This window comes from Pseudomyrmex gracilis, unplaced genomic scaffold, assembly GCF_002006095.1.
Source record: "Pseudomyrmex gracilis isolate BER0280 unplaced genomic scaffold, ASM200609v1 scaffold_35, whole genome shotgun sequence".
NCBI classification, from domain to species: Eukaryota; Metazoa; Arthropoda; class Insecta; order Hymenoptera; family Formicidae; genus Pseudomyrmex; species Pseudomyrmex gracilis.
In genome coordinates this window covers 643,752-667,884 of record NW_018020619.1, presented here as the reverse complement: position 1 = coordinate 667,884, position 24,133 = coordinate 643,752, and the positions used below count along the sequence as shown (strand labels likewise).

The 24,133-nt window shown below is 41.5% G+C and overlaps 1 protein-coding gene across 2 annotated transcripts in view; it reads right to left on the bottom strand.

Annotated features, from left to right (window-relative positions):
• The window catches only part of LOC109852752 (cadherin-87A), a 191,421-nt gene that overhangs the window by 27,129 nt on the left and 140,159 nt on the right, over positions 1-24,133 (bottom strand). For both annotated transcript variants that reach the window (XM_020424203.1, XM_020424204.1), the window contains exon 5: positions 11,641-11,858. In XM_020424203.1, coding sequence (XP_020279792.1) covers positions 11,641-11,858 — 218 coding nt within the window. The remainder of the gene's footprint in view (positions 1-11,640; positions 11,859-24,133) is intronic.

Here is a 24,133-nt window from a genome sequence, read left to right as displayed (position 1 = left end):
TATATATGTTTATCATACGTAAATCTGGCTATATACGCATATTGGCTCACCTTAATATTTAGTTGTACATTTTCACGAGCTTTTAAATTGTCGTAGCAAGAATTTAGTTACTACATGATCAGCAAGAAAAGCTTTGCTAAGCCTATTGAGATTTTTGTTTTGCCACCAAAACGTTTCGTTGAAAGAACAATTATTCAATACATTTTTCTTTCTGGTTATATAATAGCTCACATTGTTTTTCCATATAGTTTTTTCTTCAATTCTTAAAGAAATATCTTGAAAATATAAAACTATGTTTTGTATTAAACTATTTTTTTTTAACTATTGTGCTTATCATTTATTGGATGAAAACCACGTTTCTCTTATCGAGCGAAAGACCGCGGGAGCTGACGGAAGGATCGTGATAGCCGTTACAGGTCGAAATTTTGAGCAAAACGCCGCGATATGGCGTTGCCGGCCATCCGAGCGACAATTCGTATTCGCGGGCATGTCGGCTGCACCAACAACGAAATAAAAGCGCAAAAGGGAGCACCGCGAGACGGGAAGGAGGAAGAGAAGAAGGAGAAGAGCTCCTTTTGTCCGGACAAATCGCGATGCCGCACACGTAGTCGCGATACACGACGCCCCCGAGAACGGGAGTTCTTCTCTTCGTGAGGGGGTGAAAAGGCATTGTGTCCCCCCGAAAGTAGTAGCTCTCCTCCCTCCCCCGGTCTGCAGTCGACAGGAAACTCAAGAATGCCGGGAGAATTATCTGGCGGACGCGAAAGGGATAGGACGCGTCGCGTGACCGCCGCCGCTTCCGGTAACGGAAGAAAAGTAAGAGTCGCGCGGCGCGGCTTGTACTTTCGTCGAGAACCCCCCGAGGGTCGGCGATAAAGCTTTACCGCGCGAGGAGGAGAAAAGGAGTGTTCGCGAAGATATTTTTTGGATGAGTTGTGTGTTACACTTAGGGAAGAAGGAGAGAAAGACCGCGACCCATATCTCTTGCAGAGCCGCAAGGGTCCAGAGAGATATGAGTCGGTGCTTAACGCACGACAACTGCTCGCATTAGAACCGATAACACACATACGTCATTGATCGTACGCACACCTCGGAATACGCGAACGAAGGAAGAACGAAGATAAGGTAAAAGGAATACGCACCTCGCGGGAAGAATGCGAATTTTTTTCAATAAATAAACAGAAGTCGCGCGAGAAAAAAGCGATAAAATAGAGAAGAAGGAAAAAAAACTGTTTCTCTACAATCTGTGTTTCTTTGGGTTAAGGGAAATTCTCGCTCACGGAATTTGCGGCCAGCCAAGCAGGTGTGAAATAAAGGATGGACGATCACCGGTTGCTTGTAGACGCGTATGTATGTATGGTGGAGAATCGCGCGTGAGATGCGCATCTCTAACAAGGTTGCATTTGCAGGACACGTCGCGTTGCATCAGTGGATCGGACGCGCTTGGTGCATGCAACGTATGCAGTCGGGTTTGCGACGTCGTAACGTTTCTCGTTGTATATACACGAGGCGAACGCTTTCATAAAGTTACACGTGCTCGCGGTGCAGCAGCACCCTCCGCGGTGCTGTAAGTAATGACGGGGGATATCAACAACGGAGGGATGGAAAAGTGAGCTGAATCGTAAGGTGAATCGGGGGCTAGACGGAGTGTTTGTTCCGTTTTGCGGCAAAGGATTGCGCGCTTTGTGCGCGAGAAGAATAAAGAACCGGTGCTTTTTTTTTCTCGCGACGTTTATCGAGATTTTTTAGTAATTAATTCACGAGAAAAAATTAACAAACAATACAAATAAATGTTAAATAAACGTTATTGTAATTAAAATGATAAAATAGTAAAGTGTAAAATTCATATATTTTTAAGCGCAGATATTGTTGATTTTGCGATATAATAAAACAATTATTTGTATTTTTATACACATAATTCGCACATGCAGCTCCGTTACAGAAATTTCAATTTTTTTCTCTCAACTGACTGGAGAAAAAATGTGCGGCGGCAACATTAAGCTAAAATGCAATTAATTACTCGTTTGTCGATATTACGTTCGAAGCAATTTTTCTGGCGGGGACGTTTGATCGACACTCGTGCTGCACTGTAATAATTCACTTTTAAGGCACTGGTTGTACTGACAGCTTCCGATTAACTAACTCCGCTGTAACAATACTTTTTCCCTTCCTTCAATTTCTTTCGATTTATAACGTGTGGGAAAAACTTTTTAGACACATCTCGGAAAGCATCACTTTAATTTAGATAATAAAACACAAGTAAGAATTAAATGAGTAACTCATGTATATGTGATGCAAAGTAACATCTTGTATAAATTTTAAATACAATTAAATAAAATGACTTTTAAATGCATTTTAAAATTGTTATTTAATTCAAATTTTCTTTGTGTATTAATTTATATGTTAAAATATATGTATAGTAAAAACTCGTGCGTCTATATGTTAAAATGTTTTTGCGTTACTCTATTTTAATTATCATGTTAACGTTAAATTAACATATAACTGATATTATTTTTGTAACGTTTTCATGTGTTAGATTTATGTAAACTTCATAACTTAAAAATTTTATGTACGTCACTTAAAAATGAAATATTATTTCGAGAATTTTTACCACAATATTATTATTAAAATTAAAACTTAAAAATGAAATATTATTTCGAGTTTTTAATACAATTATTTCAATTAATCTACGTGTCTTAAAGTCAATTCAACATTTTAAGAAAAGTTAATCTTAACATAATCATAAACTTTGATATAAAATAATCAAATTTACTAAAATCAAATAAGTTAAAATTAAAATTAATTAAAGTTAAAACAATTATTATCATTTTTTATTTTTACAAAAAAGTACCTTTTTTAAATTAGTTACGAGTTATAATTACTCTTCCATGTAGTTTTTAAGTATTTTACATGTTACTTTTACATCACACTTAAAATAAAAATAACAAATATAAATGCAAAGTATTGTGTCAACACATGACAAATGAGTTAATTTAAAATTTAGAGTAGACCTTCTGAAACATTTTTTTCTTACTATATTAATTTTGCACGTACATCCATGGCTATAAAGTCCTATTTTTTCTTGATTAAGAAAAAAAACAATATACACATATATATTCCAGAGGTAACTTTGCTTTGGGAGGCGAGTTTTCAAATTTTTTTTTTAGCAACGCGCGCTTTTATCCATACGAAAGTTATTCAACTGCACTGCAGCGTAATGTCGGATACTATTGTAATACAATTATTGAGTGAACACGTAGTAGCGTCCAGCCGTGGCAAACACAATACTTGGAAATTCGCGTTGCATTCTATCCGACAAAGAGAAACCCGGTTGACTCGCATCCGGGCCTGGAACGGTAAAGCTTTTATTGCTCGCGGACGTGGAGTATTTGACCATCGGCCATGAACGAACCGCCTCTTTCTCGTCGTTCTCTCGCGGTGTGCTGTCGTCAGCGTGCTCATCGCTTGGCCGTTGGTGTGTCGTTGCAATTGTATATCAGGTGTCTGGCACTTTTTCAATAAATCCCGTCCGCTGTTGGTCCGATCGAGCGAGGTCCCGTCAAAAGAACGATTATACGACACTTTCGACGAAACGCGCGCGCGCTATTTTCCATTGGGAGTTTGCATTGATAATTCTGCCACTCTCTTCCCGCCCGTAAAAAAAAGACACGCTTTGTTACGAATAATACATATTTTATTGCGGCGCGCTCTTTCTCTCTTCTGAAAGAAAGAAAACGATATATCGCGCGTGGCGCGTCGAGGAAGCAATTTGTTTATTTATTGTTTGAGTTTGTACGTCGATTGCAATTTTATTACGGACGGATATATAGCAAAAATAGATTGATAGGTTATTTAGAAGAATTTATATTCCGAGAGAGAGAGAGAATAGTTGCAAAATTGTTTTTGTCAATAATTCCACCTGATGAAATAATAATTACCGCAAATCTGTATATAGATCTGTTGATACAACGATCGCGTTTTAATGAAATATCGAGAACGCGCCGCACTTTTCGGAGAGATCGCAGCGGCGGCTGAATAAAATGAAAAAAAAAAAAGAAAAATAAAAATTAAAAAAAAACTTTATCCATTAATCGACGGCATAATTATCTATAACGGACGGCAGTAAGAAATCCGGGTTATTACCGGGCGTAATCTACGAGTAGAACTTACTCCGCGCGCTATATTCCCCCGGATCGAAACGACTTGAGGTGTAAGGAACCGCTCCGCACTTTGCAGGAGCCAGAAAAGTTTCGTAATGGGAATACGATTAAATTGCAGTTAGATTGCTAGAAAAATATTGCCATGCGATGCACGAAGAAGTCGTTAATCTCCCGAACAGCGTGGCGTTCCGAATCAAACAATGCTCGCGCGAACGACGCGCCGAGCGGGGGCTCATGCCGATTCAAGAAAACTCTCTTGCTTGCTTTTATAAATCAGCGAACGTTTTCCTACAATCACTCGCGCAATTTTTGCTTTCTTTTCCAAGTGATATTAATGCAAAGTAATAAGTATTTTAATAAGTCACTCGTGCGCGCTGTACAAATATGATGGAATGAGTTTTCCACAGTGATACAAAATGTGTTTTGTTTTCTTTCTCAACATTTTCGAGTAGAAAAAAGAATCAGATTATTAAAGAAATCAAAATTTCAATAAGAAATTCATGGAATGCGAAGCAGGAATTGTTCAGTTTCAATCTGGATCGTGCGGTTAATGAGCGCGCTTACGTACCCCCCGACTGTAAGAAAATTATATGCATCGCGAAATAACTGATCGCGTATTAAACTAATTATAGGATATTGATTTTCTTTATCCCTTCGAACGCTTTAAATACCTCCGGTGGTGTTCGCTATGTTGCTTCGGGCGGATTATTATTGGTCTTTTCAATTATTTCCCTTCGATTAGAACCACATTCAAATGAGTCTCTTCCGTATATTTTGTGTACACATCTGCAAATAAATTATCTCTTTCTTTCCCTCGGTTGCAAAATTAGAAATGACCAGTGAGAGCGCGAGTGTGTAATTTAACATCGCCGTTTTGATATTATTCGAACATCAGTATTAAAATTTCGCAACCCTGTCGTTTTCTCCCCGTTTCGACGCGGAGAAAATGAGTTATACTGAAATTTTACAGCCATTTAAGATCTGACCCCGTAAAGTCTCACCTTAAACGTTTGAAGAACGTTCTTTCTAATGTTCTTCGCACGTCTTTGAAAAGTTTCTCAACAGAGCCTCTCGAAACGTGTACGATCCAACGTCATTTTATACGACGTCTCTTCCTTCCATTCCCGCCAAGTTGGATCTCGAAATGGGAGAAAAAAACGCGACGCACACACGGCGCGCCATTCGTATGCTACTTTTCACTTTAGCAACAAATATGAAGCCGATGCACCGGCTGACACAAACCGAACTGAATTTCTCGATTCCCTTTCCTTTCTCTTAGTTCCGCAGGCATCCTCCGCGCGTTTCTTCACGTGTATCCGCGAGTCTTCTTCCTCCCGCTTTGGGATTAGTTGAAAAGTCAAGAGCTACGATCGCTACGTGCTTGAAATCAAAAGTACATCCATATTCCGTTTCGCGCATTCATTTTTTTTCATTTATACGTACGGGAAAAAAGAAGAGGCAAAAGGAAACGCCCTTGTGTAAACGCGCCGGAATTTACAGGCGATAAAAGACGCGCGTCTTTTATCTATTACGGGATGAAAGTAAACTCTCTATTCTCAACTTTTCACCGATCTCTAAAATGATAATTAATTAAATGCACATATTACTGCGGCAATTCGGTTCATCAGAGCGACGCGAGATTGTCTCGCGTTTACGCGGTCGCCGCTCGGAAAATATCGCGCGACATCAAATTGCCACCGTCCGATCGCTATCGATCACCGATGGCGAAATTAGCTTTTATTGCCTTTATGCGCGGCGGACCCGGGCGCGTTAATTTCGAGCGTTTGACAACGCGGCGCGCAAGGAATATGGCGCGACGCGAACGGTGTTGCCATAATAACTTGTGACGTTGCGATAAAACTTCGTTAAACAAACCGACAGATATGAATTTGTCACTGTCGCGATTATACTACAACCGCCAGTGTGTGTATTTGCATACGCGGTTGACAACGCCGACCACAATGACGCGCTTTATTCAGGGCGCGGACTATCAATACTGTTATTTGCGTTGGCTTTCGTGTAATTGTCCGATCGGAGATAATGATATAATTAACTGGCGGTATAACAATCTGATCAGATCGATTATAATTTATCGCAACGTTCGCTAATTGGTTAACAATTTCCGGTTTCCAGAGATCCGTTCAAGCAGAGATTTATTTCATCTTTTAGATATTAACAATTTTTTCTGATATTTTACATTTTTTTTTAGATATTTAACCTTGATTCTTTAAACATGTGAGCTTGTCCGAGCGATTTTGGAAAATTAGGATCTTAAAAACTTAGTTACTAAAAACTATAAAAAATATCAAAACTAATGTTATTTCTTTAATTAAAATTTTTGTATAAAGCCCCATGATTTTTTTACAGACTTTTTGTGACTTTTAACCAACGAATGAAAAGTTGCGTCGGACATAAATTTCGGAAGAGTTTGCAGGATTTTAGTACCTAAAAAACCCTTTTACCGGATCAGAATTAACTACTATGTTCTAATAAAATTTCTATGCATTGCAAATTAATGTAAAACAAAATCTGTCCGCACGGAGAACGCAAACGCAATCTTTTACTTCTTGGAAATATTTTTATAAAAAGCTCGTCGCGCGAACCTCGAGAAGTTCAGTGGCAATGTGTAATAGTCGCTTTTATAATTCGCGTTTTTTCTTTAATATATTTCCGCGAGCGTTATCTTCTCCTCGTGAGAATCATGTAATTCGGATGATCGGATCCGATCGTGGAGAAAGACTTACCCATCGCGAGTGAGAAGGCAGGCACCGCTTCCGCGAGAACGCAACCCGAGCGTCGCGATTTTCCGTCTCAATTGTTTCCGTAAAATAACGTTAGCGAGAGAGACCGGTTTGTTTTCCTATGCGTCCATCAGGAACTAAAGGGGAATCAAAATAACTGTGCGATTTCTGTGTGCGGCCTTTGTGCCCCGGCGAGAATAACGGGTTTCGATTAATCTCCCGTTCGCCGAACACCGAGATTTTTGCGCCCGTTATTTCGATGCGCCGCAATCAAAAGACTCGTGCTGATACACTACTAAAAAAAAGGGACGCGCAAAAATAGCGATACTAGAAACAAAATATGTATAAAAAAAAGAGGGATATCCTCGTTGTTGATATACCAAACGAGAGAGCGCGAGCTCGGATGTAATCGATTTGTCCATTGCTCTCTATTTCGATATATTTTTTTTCCCACCGGGAGCAATTATTTTTAATTGTTTTCAAGTAAATAGTTATTATTATAAAAACGCAACCTCACCCTTCGACGCACGCGTATTTGTTATTTTGTTGCGGCTCTCTTCGTCGGTATTTTTTGTTTTGTTTTTTTTTTTTAACTTTATCGACGTTGCAGGCGCGATTTCGAATCAGTAGACAGTGATTTGTTTTTTTCCTTTCGTTCGTGAAAACAATTATAGCAAAAACTGCGGAACTCTGCAAATTTTTTTAAATCGTTGTCGTGAGACAACGCTCGCGTGTAATTTTCGCGCTCTATATATATATTTAAAAAAAACAACAAAAAAAACAAAAACAAGATAATTAGATCGGATAACGTACGCGTTGTTAAACTGTTTTGAAAAAGTGAGATACGAGTTTTTCATTATTAGAGAAATTGCGAAGCAGGTTCCGCAAATTAGTTTCAATCCTTCCGCTCCGCCTCATTTTTTTTCTCTCGCCGAGATAATTAGACGCATTCAAATGAACCCGGAAATCCTTTCGCGCGCTGTAACGTCAGACAGATTTTACACGCGCGCGCTTCGGCTAATTTTTCCTCCGCAAAGCGCAAATGTCGTGTATCTCCTAGCTGCTGCAATTTGCACATTTTTCTCCCCATTTTCTTTGCCGCGAAACGAACGAACATACTCGTACTGCAAAGAGCGTAAAAAAAAAAAAACTTTCCTTTGTTATTAAAAAGGAAAATCTCAATTATTTGTACGTTGTACGGGTGTTTGCGTACGCGCATGTGAAGAGAGAGAACAAACATCATAAAAGTATTCCACACATGTAACAATGTGTAAAAAAGTGCAAATACTATGTAATTTTTAAATTGCGGTTTCGATAGAATGAAAAAAAGAAAAAATTCCGCACGCATCTCTCGCTCAGTGACGAGATCGTATTATTATTGAAACGGTTCCTATTGTTCTCTGCGGATTCTCCAATACCTACCTATGATTGTGGAAATTCGTTTCTCGCTGCGCGCGAGCGCGCGCGGTTTTATTACGGCAATTCAAAGATCCATACGTTTAAGCGTGTCAAAGCTGACCCCGAGCGCGGGAGAGTGTGATATGTCGCTCGCGAAATTGCGTCGACGATCCGAAACTCTCTCTCTTTCTCTCTTCGAAATGTATATCTACGATCGGCTGTCGGTTGCACTCTGTATCGCGCGCGCAGAACCTCGGGGGAAACTTTCCTCGGCGCGGACGAACTTTATCGCCGCCGATTTTTCACGACTTTCGCAACGAACGACAGCGCAACACGTTCACGCGGGAAAAGAGGGAAAGAGTGGAAGACAGAGGGAGTTTCGAGCCGCGTCAGTTTCCAGGGGAGCTCGCGAAATCCCCATCACGACGGCGGAAGACGCCGCCGTGGAAAAGAGAGCTTTCCGCGAAAAGAATTAGCAGAATTTAAAATTAATTAATTAAAACGAGATACGCAGCTCCGTTAATATAACAGAGGGAAAAATATTTCTCTGAAATTAATCTCGTAATGTTTTTTTTTTACGTAGAGGAAGCTCTCTCTCCTTTTTTCGAGTCCTGTCTGTGTGTAATACAAAAGTGATGTATAAACGGCGATATTTGCGCGCCAAAAGAAAAACATAATATTAAACATTATTTTACGAGGTGAGTAAGTATCTGAGATCGCGCGCGAACAAAGAAAGCGCGTTAATTATTTCTACTGTTAATTACAACCGAAGCAAATTTCATCAAGCGTCGCGTACGCATCAGGTACACACACACACACACACACATACTAAAGTTTCATTGCAAAAGGGGATTAGAGATTCGAGCACACAGGCGGTTATTAATTTTGACCATGAAAGGGACGTGGCGCGAATCTCGCCTAATGCATCGCTCTCTCGTATTATACACACATTCAGGAATTAGTATGGGCACGCGCGAGCCGTCCCCAAACCTGTTTAGCTAGATTAAATCAATGGAGGATCGGGGATGGAAACGCGCGCGAGGTCAACGTACGAAAATCCGGCCCGCGTATGCGGGCAGTTGCATTATGTCCACGGGACATCGTAATCGCATTAATCGCATTGAGCGAACGTCGCATTGAACGCCGATGCATAAAAGCCGCCGATTGCGACGACGCGACGCGAATACGTACGTCGTCGTCGTCGTCGTATGGTGGCCGCGACCGTCACCGGAGATATAGAGGAGAATTTTCGGAGACGCAACAACATCGTCGGAAAATTTCCGACGCTTGTTTTCCGCGCGCGCGAAAGTCGACAAACCCTCCTGCGCCGGAGTTTCGAATTGGCAACGACATCATGTCGCGAAACGGAAATGAATCCGGGCGCAGATGGCTCGCGAAATCTGCGAAATCGTTTTGTAATCCTCGACATTATTTCGCAAACGGACGGAGAGGGAGAGATTTGTTCGGATATATAGTTTTTGCAAAAACATATTTCTAGGAGGAAATGCAAATATTTGTTTAAAAAAATACTTTCCGAGGTGGGACGCGTACGTGTCTTTTATCAATTTACATTTAGTCGCGATGTTACACACACACACACACATACATACGTACACACGTACACAAGCACGCACGCACGCATGCACGTGCGGAGTCAAAGTCAATCGATCGCTTGCGCGCGCATTCGATTCCCATTATTCAACCAATGTATTTATGATTCTGGGATATGTGACCAGGATTGAATCTAAATTCCGTTGAATCAACGATAATGTGCTGCATTTTCGCGCGTGAAACGTACTCGAATACGTCACACGGTGATTCTGCAAATCACATGGAACACGGCGAGATAACAAATATCTTGCGAGTTCGATAACCGAAAGAGTAAGTTGCGAGAATTGGGAACAAAACTAGAATATTCGCAAAGAATATATTTGGGACTGTTGGAACAGTTTTAGATCTTTTTAAGATGACGTGCAATAATTTTACATCGAATAACGGCACTTCTCAAAATGGCGAAAGGTCATGCGTCGGAATGACGCGTATTTAGATTTTCGATCGAATTGTCACAAAGATTTAAAATAAAGTTCTCGATTAAAACTCAGATTTTACCCAACATACAGGATGTTTGAAAATTTTTGACCAAGCCAAAGTGCGAAGATTGATTGCGTCAATCTGAACCAGAAAAGCCATTTACCATTTTGCAAAATCCCGCAATATTTATTGAGTCATTAATTAACGAACGCGAGCGCGCGATGGTCCGCGGACTCCGCAGGCGTGTATGAATTTTCAATTGTAAAGGAAAATGACTCGCAACTTTGAAAATCGTACACGTCTGCAGAATCTGCGGATCGTCGCTTTTCACGCGCTCATTAAATCGCGTTCATTAATTAATGAATATAGCGAATGTTGCGAAATGGCAATATGCTAAACACACTTAATAAATATTGCGAATTTATTTACAAAATGGCACATGACTTTTCAAATGAGTTGACCCGATCTGTCCTCACACTTCGGCCGTGTCAAAAGTTTTCAGACACCGTGTGACAAAAAATTTCGACCGAGTTTCACATTTTTTTTAACTGCTGTTTTTGATCGCTTTCCATCTGATTATGCTAAACACGCTTAATGTTCCTGCTGCTCATCATGTTTAATAGCAACTAATTACTTGTACTCTGTGTCACAGGAAGGTATAAGTGCCTAAATACTTAAGATAAGACGATAGTGTCTCCGAACTCAAACATACCCTCTTAACACTTAAGTAGTTGTGCGAACCTCATAAGCAATATTCATGATGCTGTTTACTTTATGTAGTAACTTAAGTAGTGTAAGTAATGTAAGTATAGAACGTACCCCAACTACCTTCTCCCTTCTCTCTCTCTCTTCCTTGCTTTCAATAAGATGAAATTAACAAGAGAGCGGAGAGCGGGAGGAGAGAGGGAGAACCAAACTGTTCTGATAGATAAATTTGTAATCAGCTTTCGGCGACAGTTCTGGTTAATTAACTCAAATTATCGATTTTCCTTGCTTCAATCAAACCCGATTTCTAGGTAGGTTGTAATTTGTAGAATCGGAACAGCGAAAATTCAGAATCCCAGTATTTTAGTTCCGAATCACGCGGAATGAATCTAATCAGCGACTCGATTGGCATTTGCTTCCATTTAGTCAATATTACGGAAAATGAAAACTACGATTACTAGAGAGAGAGAAAGAGAAACAGAAATAGCAATAGTCTCTCTCGGATGCTGCAATTGTCACGAGAGGTCAAGCGTCGCAAATGAGATAAGATCGAACATATGAGGGCAGTTCCCTCACAATGTAAAGAACGTTCGTAGTAGCTTTACCTCGCGATTGAGCGGCTTCGCCAGAGTGATGACACCGGTGCGCGGATTGACGACGAAATGATCCGTGAGTTGTATGCCATATTTCACCGGCGATCCTTCGGGATCGTGGCCCTTCAGGACGAACACCTCCGTGCCGACCTTGGTCGATTCCGAGAGCGGCAGACCCGTGGGATATCCCCCGGCCTCCAGAATGGGCGGCTCGTTCACGTTGTTACCCGCTGGAACAACAAAGAAAGAAACGTTTGTTTTCGAGAGAGAGAGAGAGAGAGTGTTTGTTGCTAGTTGCTATATTGATCGCGCACACATGTCAGCGCGCGCGCGAAATCCCGCATACACGTATGTGTGTGTGTGTGCGCGGTACACTTTAGCGAGTTTATTTATTCCTCTCGTTAACTCGCCCCTTTTGCGCATCGCGAGCGGTGTGTAAGCCGCTCCCGGCTGGTAAACGAAATGTCTGGGATGTTCCGCGAAACTCGCGTAATTCCTCCGAGAATTTTTCTATTTTTTTTGCAAAAATATGAAGCAGGTATATGGTTGTTGAGTTATATAAAGCTGATCAGAAAAGTTTCGAGAAATACGCGAAACATCGGGCGCGTGTGTATGTGTTTATTCATTTTAAATTAAGTTTTATCCTCACGCAGAAATTTAAAACAAATAGCACAACTGCAACGTGTGTCGGACTCGTAAAGCTATCTTGCGATACATGTACATAGATGACAGATGTTTATTTATTTATACACGAGGAGAACTCGCACGCAAGAGAAAAAATGTACAAAAAAAAAAAATTGAAATGTATAAAAAAAAAAAAAATTGAAAAATATGCATAAGATTGACAAACAAGCAAGAGACATCATTTGAGAGCAATTTCATTTGACGTTGGACTCGACAAGTCGATCGATCGTCACATTTGCCGACAACAAGGTGCGTGCACTTGCGGCCGCCATTGTTGCGGATGTTGCGTCGGATCGAGGTGATCAGGATTACACGATCTATGATGCAGATTACGATTGATGTGATTCCGCGAGAAGAAGATTTTTGCGCATCAATATCAATCTGTCGATAATCAATCAAATTTCGCCGCAAAAATCCGGAGAAGCACAAATGTGTTCTTTTACGCAATCAACGTGGAAATCCCAATTCAACGTGCGAGAAAGTTTCGCACACGTTGTGTCAGCGGCTCTTCCGGTGTTTCTTATCGTCTATTGTCGCATCGTGCTAGACTACACGAAACGTGTAGCCTAGCACGCTTTGTCACAAAAGACAGACGTTTTGTAAAAAAGAAATAGACTGCGTTCGTTTTTTACTGGCAGTACTGAAAATTTATAGATTCATGTCACGTATACTATAGATTTTTCAGTACTGCCAGTAATAACCGAACAGAGTCACACTTGTTTATATGAAGTTTAACAGTTTTGCAAAAGAAGAAGTGAAATAGCGCAATGAAATGTACAATGTGCAATCAAGTATTTCGTTTTTCTTTAGTTTCGTCGTCGTTAGATGTTTTGCTGCAAAAAAAAAAGCCGGCAAACAGCGGAGCGCCGTAATCAGAGTATCGGCAGATTAAAGGTTCACGAAATGAATGGCGGGTGCGCACTCTGTGTGCGATCAGCTCGTTTTCCCGGGGAAAACGTCGGGGATAAGCTTTGTTCGCGACGGGTCACGGCGCGAGGGTACTCCGGGAGCTCAAAGGAGCCTCGGAAGTCCCCGGCCGCTAATTCGACGCCGAGCACATAAGGCTCGACCTCGTAAGCCCGAAAAGTCGTAAAACTATTACCAAGTTCGTGGCGCACGAAGTGTGATGGCCCTAGCGCAAGCCGCGGAAACTTCTTTCCGAACTTCCGCAGCTGCGGAAGCTGTGCGGAAATTGTGGCGAACGTAATAGATACATCGTGGGGGGTTTTAAAGTCGGCCGATGGGGCGCGCGCTACCACTACTTTGTTTTTTTTTTGTTTTTTTTTTTTTACGCCGAACACCATTCGATACTGCGGAAGTGCAGCTGCGGCTTTCCGCGCGTCTCCTCTTCTGCGACAACGACGAAGAAGAGCCTTTTCGAAGCGGCGATAATCGTTAAAAGGGTAACGACGTTCACGACCTCGTTCCTTTTCCCGGAGTCACCGTCGTCGTCGTCGTTGTCGTCGTCGTCGTCGTCGTCGTCGTCGCGGATTCGCAACAGTCGCTTAGAATTTTTGCCATTACGTTGGCTATACAACGCCACTGTAATAAGAAGTTCGGACTTTTACGCGAGTGCTACAGCACGCGTACAGCTCGTAAATAGAAAAAAATGTTACCGCAACTACGCGATATCGTTATCGTTCGACGAGAATTTAGCCGCGTTTGTAAATAAATAACGCAGTAAATAAGTAATTCAACATTTTTGATAAATCGCAAAAAATGTGAGATTTCTTACACAGACAAAATATTTAATTAATATTTAATTAAATTAATATTTTTTTAATATTTAATATTTAATTAAAGTAATATTAATATTTAATTAAATATTATTTCACAGAAGTTGATTCTATATTAAGAAAATAAAATAATAGAAAGTAATAAAATTAATATAAAGATAGTAATTCTCTGAGAAAAATTTTCAGAAAGAAGATCGCTTTGATTTCTCGCAGCAGCGTTGAAAAAAATAAACAATTCAACAATTGATAAGTCACAAAAAAACATGAGATTTCTTACAGAAAAAATATTTAATTAATATAATTAAATATTACTCCGCAGAGGTTATCTGTATTAAGAAACTAAAATATATATAAGAATAATATAAAGTAACATAATTTATTACAAATACAATGATTCTCTCTGAGAAATATAAGATCGCCTTGATTTCTCGAAGCGGCGTGTTGAAAAAATATATAATTCAACACAATCGGTAAATCACAAAAGAGTTGGAAGTTCTTACAGAGACGAAAAATATTGAGTTAATATAATTAAATATTGCTCTACAAAGATTGCTTCTGTAGTAAGAAAAATAAAATAAAACAATAAAATAATAATACACAGAGAGTAATATAATTAATATAAATACAATGATTCCCTCTAAGAAATACTTTTGCGAGAAGGTCGCTTTGATTTCTCACGGCGGCGTTGAAAATCAAAGAACGTAGAACAACGGAGGAAAGAAAGGTCCGCGCAACTATACTTACTTCGAGTCCGCGAAGTTCGTCAGCGCGCACAAGCGAGGGAGAGATAAAGGCAGAGGAGGACTGTTTGAAAGTCCCGGCGCCGCATCGACGAAGAAAAGACCGCGACGGTTGTACGCACAAATTTTCTCCGGATCCATCAAAAGAGAAGCGGCTGTAACTTTTCCCGAGAAGAAGTTCTTCCTCAAACGCATTTTGTAAATTCAAATAAGGGATTCGAGAATGACGCCGGCTGAAGTTTTCTTGCCGAGCGAGCGAGCAAGCGAGCGAGCAGCGCTCTCTCGGTATTGAGCATCACGAATGACGCAAATAACCGAATTACCATAAATTCCAACCGCTAACTGCCGTTTTGCAATCGCGCATATCTCCGCGCGCGGCATATTAATCCGCTCACCGAACTCTCGACCGACATTTGTTTTTTGTCGGGACAGAACAAAAAAAAAAAAAATGCATTAATTGAGATGCCGAAAACGAAACGCGGGTCTAAAAAAAAACTCTCGCGAGAAGTAAATTTTGAGCGCGCCCAGGCGGAAAGAGAGAAGTCTGCAACAGTTTTTCTAATGACGCTCGTACACAATTACGCAGTTTATACGAGTCGTCGACAACTCGCTAAAACCCCGAGACTTACTTATACAAGAGAGAGAGAGAGAGTGTGTGTGTGTGTGTAAGTCCTCGCAATTTCGCTGCAATTGTCACCTTAATTGCGCGAAAACTCGCGGAATAACCGACGCCGCGAGGCACCCTCTCGAGGGTCGCGAAAAAGCCGGTTATTACCGAGGATTGACGGAAATCGAGAAGCTAGATAAAACTGAATCGGCAACTAACTCTCTTTCTTGCTAACTTTCTTCCTTGAATTCTATGCAGTCGTGTTTGGGAGTTACGATCTCATCATTTCGTCTCTCGCCCTCATCGCGGAATTCTCTCCCGCCTACTAATCTTCTCCATTTTCAAATCGTCCTTACAAGGTCGCGACAACCCTTGGCGCGCGCGCGATAAGGAACAATTTTCGCACTGTGAACCTCTTTTTATTGCGCCTTCCTGACGCATTTGTGATCAGCTCTTCGCGTAAGCCACATGTGATTGTCGTAGTCCCTCCGAAATGTTACGTTCGAGATAACTCGATGAAAATTAGTTGGTTTCTACAAAAATTACAGCTTCAACATTACGTTTAAAAAAAATTACATTTCAGTTTTGATGAGCGTATAAGTACGTAAATCTCACGCGACGAAAAAGATGAATATTGATCGCTCGACTGTTTCCAATAAAAAAAAAAACTCAAGATTAGTTTTCTCGTTTCTTACTTCGTAGTAAATTATTAAATGTCAATCAAAAAGTGGCGGTGAATACGCAGCGAATGTATATGGTTGTAATACTGGAAGATTAATGCGACATCCTGTATAAAATTGAAACCCCGCGCAGCGGGATTCTAAGACGAGTCGATGACCGAGAAAATGGAATTGCGCGGAAATAAATCTTGACTAAAAAAAAAAAACGTGAAAATCCTTGGCGCGCGAATACATATTGATCTTGATAAATATCGCCATCGATCACAATCGGTCTGCGTGGATTATTCTTCTAACGACACGTCGCGTCTGCATCTTGCTCATTTCCATCGCGATATAAATCACCGAGCGATTCTTTCCCTTCCGAAGGCCGCTAATTCGATCGCGCAACGAAAATTCTTGCGGCAGCAGTTTTCTTCGCTTTCCAAACGTGAATGTGTAAAACATTTTTGTGTACGATATCTAGCTCGCGCGTGCGAATTAAATCCGCGAACATGATAAAACTCCGCAACACAGATCTGAAAAAGGGAACTAAAACGAGTCGATTTACACATGTGAGATGCAAACCCGAGCGTCTTAGATGAATTTTCGAATTCAATTCAATTTGAATTTCTATGCGCGAGTAAAAGCTTTTTGCTATTATACGCGGCCACCGAGAAAAATGGCTGAATCTATTTTTTGTAAACGTTTTATTGGCGAAACAAAACTCTGCTCATAGATTTGAGCAATTTTTTTTCTGTTTAGCAACTCAATTCTTGCTCTATTTCTTTTTTTCCTTGTGCGCATTCATTTTCCACGCGTTTAAAAAATGTATTTCGCACATGTACGTCCAGTGTGACCGCAAAAATTCTTTGTTCTGGAGATTGAAAACATGTGAACACGTTCGTTGGAAATGTAGCGGATCGGAAATTGAGTTTCGTCTCGCGAAATAATGCAAAAAGTGAAATCTTAAATGCGAATTTCCGCGGCGGCTTTGCATCTCGTCGTCTTTTTGCGAACTCCCGTGTGTTCCCACCCGCGAGAGAGACGGGGATGAAAAGAACTATTAGAAATTGGTTCCGTCTGTTATACTCAAAGGATTCGAGCGGCCCCAGGAGAGGAAAGCGGCAAACCGCGCGGCTCAGAAAGAACGGAGCCATTAGCTTCATTTCATTTGAATCAAACGCGCCGCAACGGCGGCGGCGGCGTCTACATGACAGAAGATGTGCCCGCGACCAATATTGGAAATGCATAGATTTGTCGCTCTTGTCGCTCGTGCCATTCTCCTCGTCCGGACATATTCGACCCGTCGACGAACGTAACGAAAAACACGATGTACAAAAAGAGATTAATTAACGCACATATTTTTTTGTAAATACGCGAGTTTTTCTCGAAATCAATTAATTTACAATTAGAAGCGCGGCGAAAAACCTCACGGGAGAGAAATCTTATTACGTCCAGACGATGCGTAATTAAGATATAAAAAAAACACCTCCCCCGTAACATCTCGCTTAAGATTAATTACCATGAAATAGTCGTATTTTCCGCGCGCGGCAGGAAATTAAAACAAGTTTCTCCGCGATGTTATCGCACCGCTAAGATGTCCAACAATTAATTCATCGCGCGCAATATCCTTCTGTTTTGTTTCGTTACTTTCGGGGAGAGGAGGGAGAAGAGAGGAATTTGTGCAAACTCTCACGAAACCGACGAAAGACGGAATTTAAAGCGCGGGGAATTAATTAGAATAGTTTAAAAACGGTTTATATTTGCGTATTCCCCTCGGCTTGCTCGCATTTTCTTCGACTCGTATTTTTCTTTGCAAGTTTGTTTGCATCGGACAGAAACACCAATTTGGCGAATTGACAAGAGGACGCGATCTCTTTTGTTCGCCGATACATTTAACGCGATCCGAGCCGCGTGACGCGGGAGTCGCGAAGATCCTTATCGGGACGCGAAGAAGACCTGTTTAGAATTCGACGAAGCTACCCCGCGCGCCACGTGATCCTGCCGCGCCATTAACCAAAGAACGTCCGATGCATTAGAAAAGGGGAATTGGATAAACAGCTCGCTCGCTCGCTCGCGCGCGTTGCGTCCGACGTCTATCTCGAAAAATGACCCTTCCGGGCACGAAAGCCTGGGAGTGGTTCTTCCGGGTGTAGCACTCCGCAGTTACACGAGTAATCCCGTGATATCGATGGATCGCCTTAAGCTCGCTCGTGACGGAAATCGGATTTTCGGAAAAAGGCGCGCGCGCGCGCACAGCTCGTCTCTCTCGCTATCGAGTAAAGTGCTCGACCGAAATCGACCGACTGCGGCATGACTGCAAGAAAAAAAAATTACAAGAGCGGGGAAGGTGAAGATAAACAGATACAGAGAAGATGAGATGGAAGAAAAATAAAAAACACTCAAAAATTTATGTTTTTTTATTTTTTACTAGCACAACACAGGTGCGCGCTACGCGCAAGCTGTTATTGTTTTTATTTTAACGTGCCAGTAAAGACAACCTGTCACCGCGATGACAGCTAGTATATACGTCTTACAAACTATATAATACATGATGTACATATGAAAGATGTCAGAAATAATGCATGAAAATCAAACTTGAAATATAGAAGAAGAGAGGAGTGAAAAAACAACACGTGAGTAAAGTAACGTGACTCTACTTTAGTCACATGTCTTTAAAAACGTGACTAAAATAAGGTCACGTGACAGGAAAAAGAGTAAAAAAGAGAATATTATATATATTATACCGGTATACATACATACATATATATATATATATATACACACACACCGTAGTCACGTGACCAAGGTTAGTGACATCACCGTAGTCACGTAACCAAGGTCAGTGACCTTACCGCAGTATATGTACATATAATACATATAATACAAAATATAAGGTTTAATAGCATAAATATATAATAAATTATATATATATATATATTACATAATATTATATATAGGGTGGCCCACATAAGTGTTTACAGCTCGATTTCTCGAGAACTATACCATCGATTTTAATGGTTGAGATCTTGAATTGTATGGTTTTAAAGGACCTTCAAATGTGAATGGAAGTTGGTTTCAAAACTTCAGTTTTGCGAGTGGGGCAAAAGTTAACTTTAAAATTTTAAATAAACACTCTTATGTAAAATTACATTTTTGGATTCTATAAAAAAAAACAACTAAGTTTTATTTGAATCAATTTTTTTTGTCAGATGGTTCTAAAAAGAAAAATGACGCGGTTTTGAGTTTCGAAATATAGGTACTTCAAACGCTCGGAAATTAACCGCATGAAATGAGAAATCAACATTCTGCTCAACGAGAATACATCTACTGTGAATATTTCAAACAAGCGTTACTTTTTAAATTGTTGTTCGATTCCGCGAGATTGAAATCGATCGTAAAAAAGAAAAGAAACAGCGCATGTGAAAAGAAGAAAAATGCGAGGTAAGTTTCTCTCTTTCTTTCTCGGTCAGGGAATTATTTTAGACTTGTTAATGCAATTCCTTTGAAAGGTTGCGCGCGATACATCGGTGAATAGGTGCGCCTGTCTCGTCGCGGATCCGAAACTTCCGACGGGAACACGTGTAACGTTTTATGTAGTACCTGATATCTCTTATATGCGCCGGCATGGCGGCGCGTCTCGTTACAGCTGTATGAGCGATACGCGCGGAGAGCACAAGCCACTTCGAGATGCGGCTTTCTCGGGCGGGNGGGTATAAGTCGGGAGTGGTTTCGTCGTCGTGTCGCGATATTGCCTCGGTCTCTACCTCGGGAGATATTTGGTGCATTTTATAACCACTCGCGGGAATACGTGACTCTCTGTTGCGCGCGCGTGACGTCGCTCGCGCGCGTTTGAATTATTTAACAATATATTTACGATTTTCGGCTGAATAAATTCGTTCGTGTTTTATTATTTCCAATTGTCGCTCGCGAATATTTCACACGTTTAAATAATTCGCGGAATCCTCTCTCTCTTTCTTTCTCTTTTTCTGTCCGTCGAACAACGTAGCGGCTTAATGCATAAGTAAAACACTCTGTCTCAAGAAAGACGGAGTTGCGTCGGCATTACGGGTCGATTCGCGCCACTCACGTGGATTTTACTGCACGGGGGAAAATACCTAAATCGTCCACGAGCGCGCTGCACTCTCCGCTGCCTCTCACTCTCTCGAGATCTCTCTATGAATTTCGCTTATCTAACAACACAATGTTGGAATCACATCTATATTCACTTCCATGCAAACTTCATATACAATCGAGAATCGATGGGACGCACGCAGAGACAAAGAGCTGAAAAGAGAGAGGAAGAGAGAGAGAGAGAGAGGGAGGGATGTGTATACACAATACCGGTGCTCTCTCCGATACATTTCTGGATAGTGAATGGAAGTCGAAATCAATGGCGGTGTTGCGAAATCATGCGCGCCGCGAGGGGAGAGATTGCCATTGTAAATCTTGAAAGGCACGAAGATAAACGCCGCGGAAAGAATAATTGGCACGATTATCTCTCCGCGCGTACAGCTCGCGTAGCGTCCAAACAAGTTTTATACAACATATTGTGTTACCACGTCTACCTCGTACAACGGCGTCGTTAATTTCGCTCGTTCACAGAGAACTCGCGCGCGACTTCGTCTGTCGAATCGCGCAATTCTCTCTCCTCACACTGCGTCAAATTGCGTCTCGTCACTTGGCCGCGCGTTTTGTCATATTTGTCAGAATCGCCATTTCGATAATATCACATTCGGTATCGCTGACGAAACCAAATGGCGCAAAGCTCGTAGTACATTACTCTGTGAATTTTGACACGCCAGCGTAGATGACATTGTTCATAGAGTATTGTATGACGCGCGCAATTGTATCGCGAGCGAAAAAGATCGGATCTATATATATCCCGAAAAAACAAACATAATCTTCGTAATGCGTTTAAATATATAAATGTTTACACTCGTACTTTATTTCTTCCATTTTTTTATAATAAAGATGTTTGAAAAGTGACATTTTGTGTCAAAACTAAAATTTCAAACAAAAAAAGCCGCAATCGCTTTAACTTAACTCCACGTTTCGACTCGAAAAGCATTTCGTTCTACCTCAAGATTGTCGTTTGAAAATTGTTTCGGTTTTTTAAAAAGTTAATTAACTCTTCGCGGACAGACATGAGTCTCAAAGACCCAGTTTGTCTGACGTAGATCATTTTTTGAGGTTTGTCCGCGAAGAGTTAATTTTTGTAAATGAGAAATAAAACGTAAACAATAGTTCAGTAAATATAATATATGTACACACACATCAGTACATATATAATATATATATATTTTACACTGGGAATTTAGTTTTCGATGTGCTCATTGCTATTCTCTCAGAATTCGTTCGGATCGATCGTTTCGCTATTTTCTACCGTCTGTCCGGCCGGCGGAACTGAATAGAGAAAAAAAACAAGCGCGCGCGTCTAGACTCGCGTCCTTGCATCAGATAGAAAAGGAACACGATTCAAAGAAGTCGCCTGGATAGTCGTTCGAACCGGAAAGGTCCGAGAGAAGCTTAATGGGAATCCCCGGCAGCAGCGCGCGGATTTGCATGGCGAACGGGGGCTTGTCGTGAAATCCTGTAGAGGGAAAGGGATCACGAAGGGGGAGGCTCGAACCGAGACGAGCGGCCCCCGGGGTAACGTTCCGCGCGGAATTAATCGCGCCCGGTTACAAAAGAAACCCCATTCGCTATTGTAGGTCCGGGTCCAGGCCCGTCCGGGGATCAAAAATAATTAGTTCGGGAGCGACTTCGTTCTATGTCCCACAACCCTCGGGATTCTCGCGCGCCACCAAAAAAAAATCCCTTCATCCTTGACACGTACCAAATTCTTCCACCCCGTCCTTATCACTTCGGCAAAGAGTGTCTACGTGCGCGGATTCACTCACAACAGATAAAATGGAAACCGGTACCCTTCGTGTTGAGGAAACATTTTCCAAACGACAATCTCGAGCGAAATGCGTTTCGATAACGCGGAATTAGTTGAAGCGTTCACAGCTTTTTTCGTTTTGAAATTTTAGTCTCGACGTAGAATGTCACTTTTCTCAAATATCTTCATTGTAAAAAAAACTTTTGTGTGAAAATATCGCGAGAACTCGCGGTGAAAAAGACGAGGGCGGGGAGAGCTTGGACGCAAAAATATCTTCAAAAACTGCGCATCCGCCTTGCGTCAACACTGCGTCAAACTTATGAGAGAGTGCTCCAAAGTGGACAAACAATGAACAATTTACCAAGTTTTGCCCTCCCCCGACAATTCCGCAGTCGCGCAACTTTCCTCGATCCATCTTTACGGTCTCGCGGCGGCTCTGCATATTTTCAACAACGATACCGCGATATCGATCCGGCAGCCGGTTGGTTGCCGCGAGAAAAAAAAAATTTTTCGTTTAGATGGACGCTGTTATATAACGCGCGCGAAACTTTGTTGGCTCTTTTCATCATCGACAACGACGACGACGACGACACACGTCCACGCGAAGATCGCGCGCGACGAGAATCGTGAACGAAAGTTTCCGGGCGAGATGATGAAACTTTTTTCGTGAGAGCCGAGACGGAGCGCAATTGGCGGGCGAGCGTAAAAATTTCCGCGGCTCGTAAAAAGAATGATTAGAATCAGGGTCGCCTCGCGTTGTGTCTGATCTCGGGACGATTCCGCAATTGCGCGGACGAATTGCGGAACGCGTTTACCGGCGCCTTTTAAGAGACTGGATGTGGAAAAAGAAGTTGCTCTCTCTCTCTCTCTCTCTCTCTCGCTCTCTTGCGCGCGCGGGGTCTCTCACGGAAACTTTCTTACATCTGACCGCGTTTTTTTAGCCGCGACTCTTCCTCCTTCTCTTTTCCTCCGGTTTTCTCTTTCCCACTTTTAAAAAATTACTAAAGTTTTCGTCGTAATTCTAGGATAGTATTAAAACTCTTAGGTATCAAGTCGCGAGTCTCTCCGGCGAGTTTAATTTAGCGATCGGGATTGATCGCTTTTTTTTGTTTTCAACTTGACGATGTCGTTGCTTTTAATGGCGCTTTTCTCGCGCGACGTTGAATCTTTCTCGTCCTCGCGGATGTCTTCTTGACTTTTGTCTTACGTTGCGTTCCCGCGAAAAGAGAATTTCTTACGCGCTGAATGAGATACGCGGCATAATGAGGGAGCGCGGAACTCGAGGCCGTAAATTTCTCCTGCTTCGAAAGAGAATAAGGGTCGTTATATTCCTTACACGTTCGTTAATTAACTCGAAAATTAGAAGGCGATTATTAAATGCAAAACACGGAGTTCGCGCTATTTGTCGCGCAAACACACGCAATCGGGGAAATATGTTCCGTTGACGTATAACAAGAGACAGAGACTTTCTTTGACAAATTTAATTTTCAATGAAATTCAAACAACGCGTAAGAAACAATGATTAATGCGCGCGGGTCGCGGCGTCATCATTCTTCTTAGACCGACTGATACAATCTGTAAGTCAATTCGAACAAAGTTTACGAGGTGCTCTACATCTTGCTACATCTTGCATCTCGCGCCAAGTTCGGGACGCGACCGAGTCACACTCGAACAACTTCGGTAACGAATGGAGCATTTCCCAGTCTTGGATGAGCAACGCAGCCCCCGGGGAAATTAATCCCTGAAAAATCTCGGAAGCAACATCTGCCGGAAAATAAATTCTCGAAGAAAACAAAAAAAACACACAAAAATAATAATCTCGACCGCGCATATGCAGAATTGAGATAAGAGAGCGCGCGAGTCTGAAATGCGAACTACAGAAAAAAAACGATATCGATTAGGTTGGTTTTTGTCCGATCGTCAAATGTGTAACAACTTGATTTACACCGCAAATCTCGTCAATTACGTGTGTCAACAGTTTTCTAGTTGTATTCCAACGTGCAGTATGAGGTATGCAAACGCTCTATCCCGCGGCTAGGTTTTTAATAGTCCGTGTCACATTCAGTCCTCTTGGAATTCGATCGACACCAATTCCGCGAGTTGCGCGTCGAGTGAAAAAATATTTATCGCCTCTTAGGGGACGTTTGTTTTGAGCAGAATCTTGCGCGTGAAGAAAAAACGCGATATTAATTTTT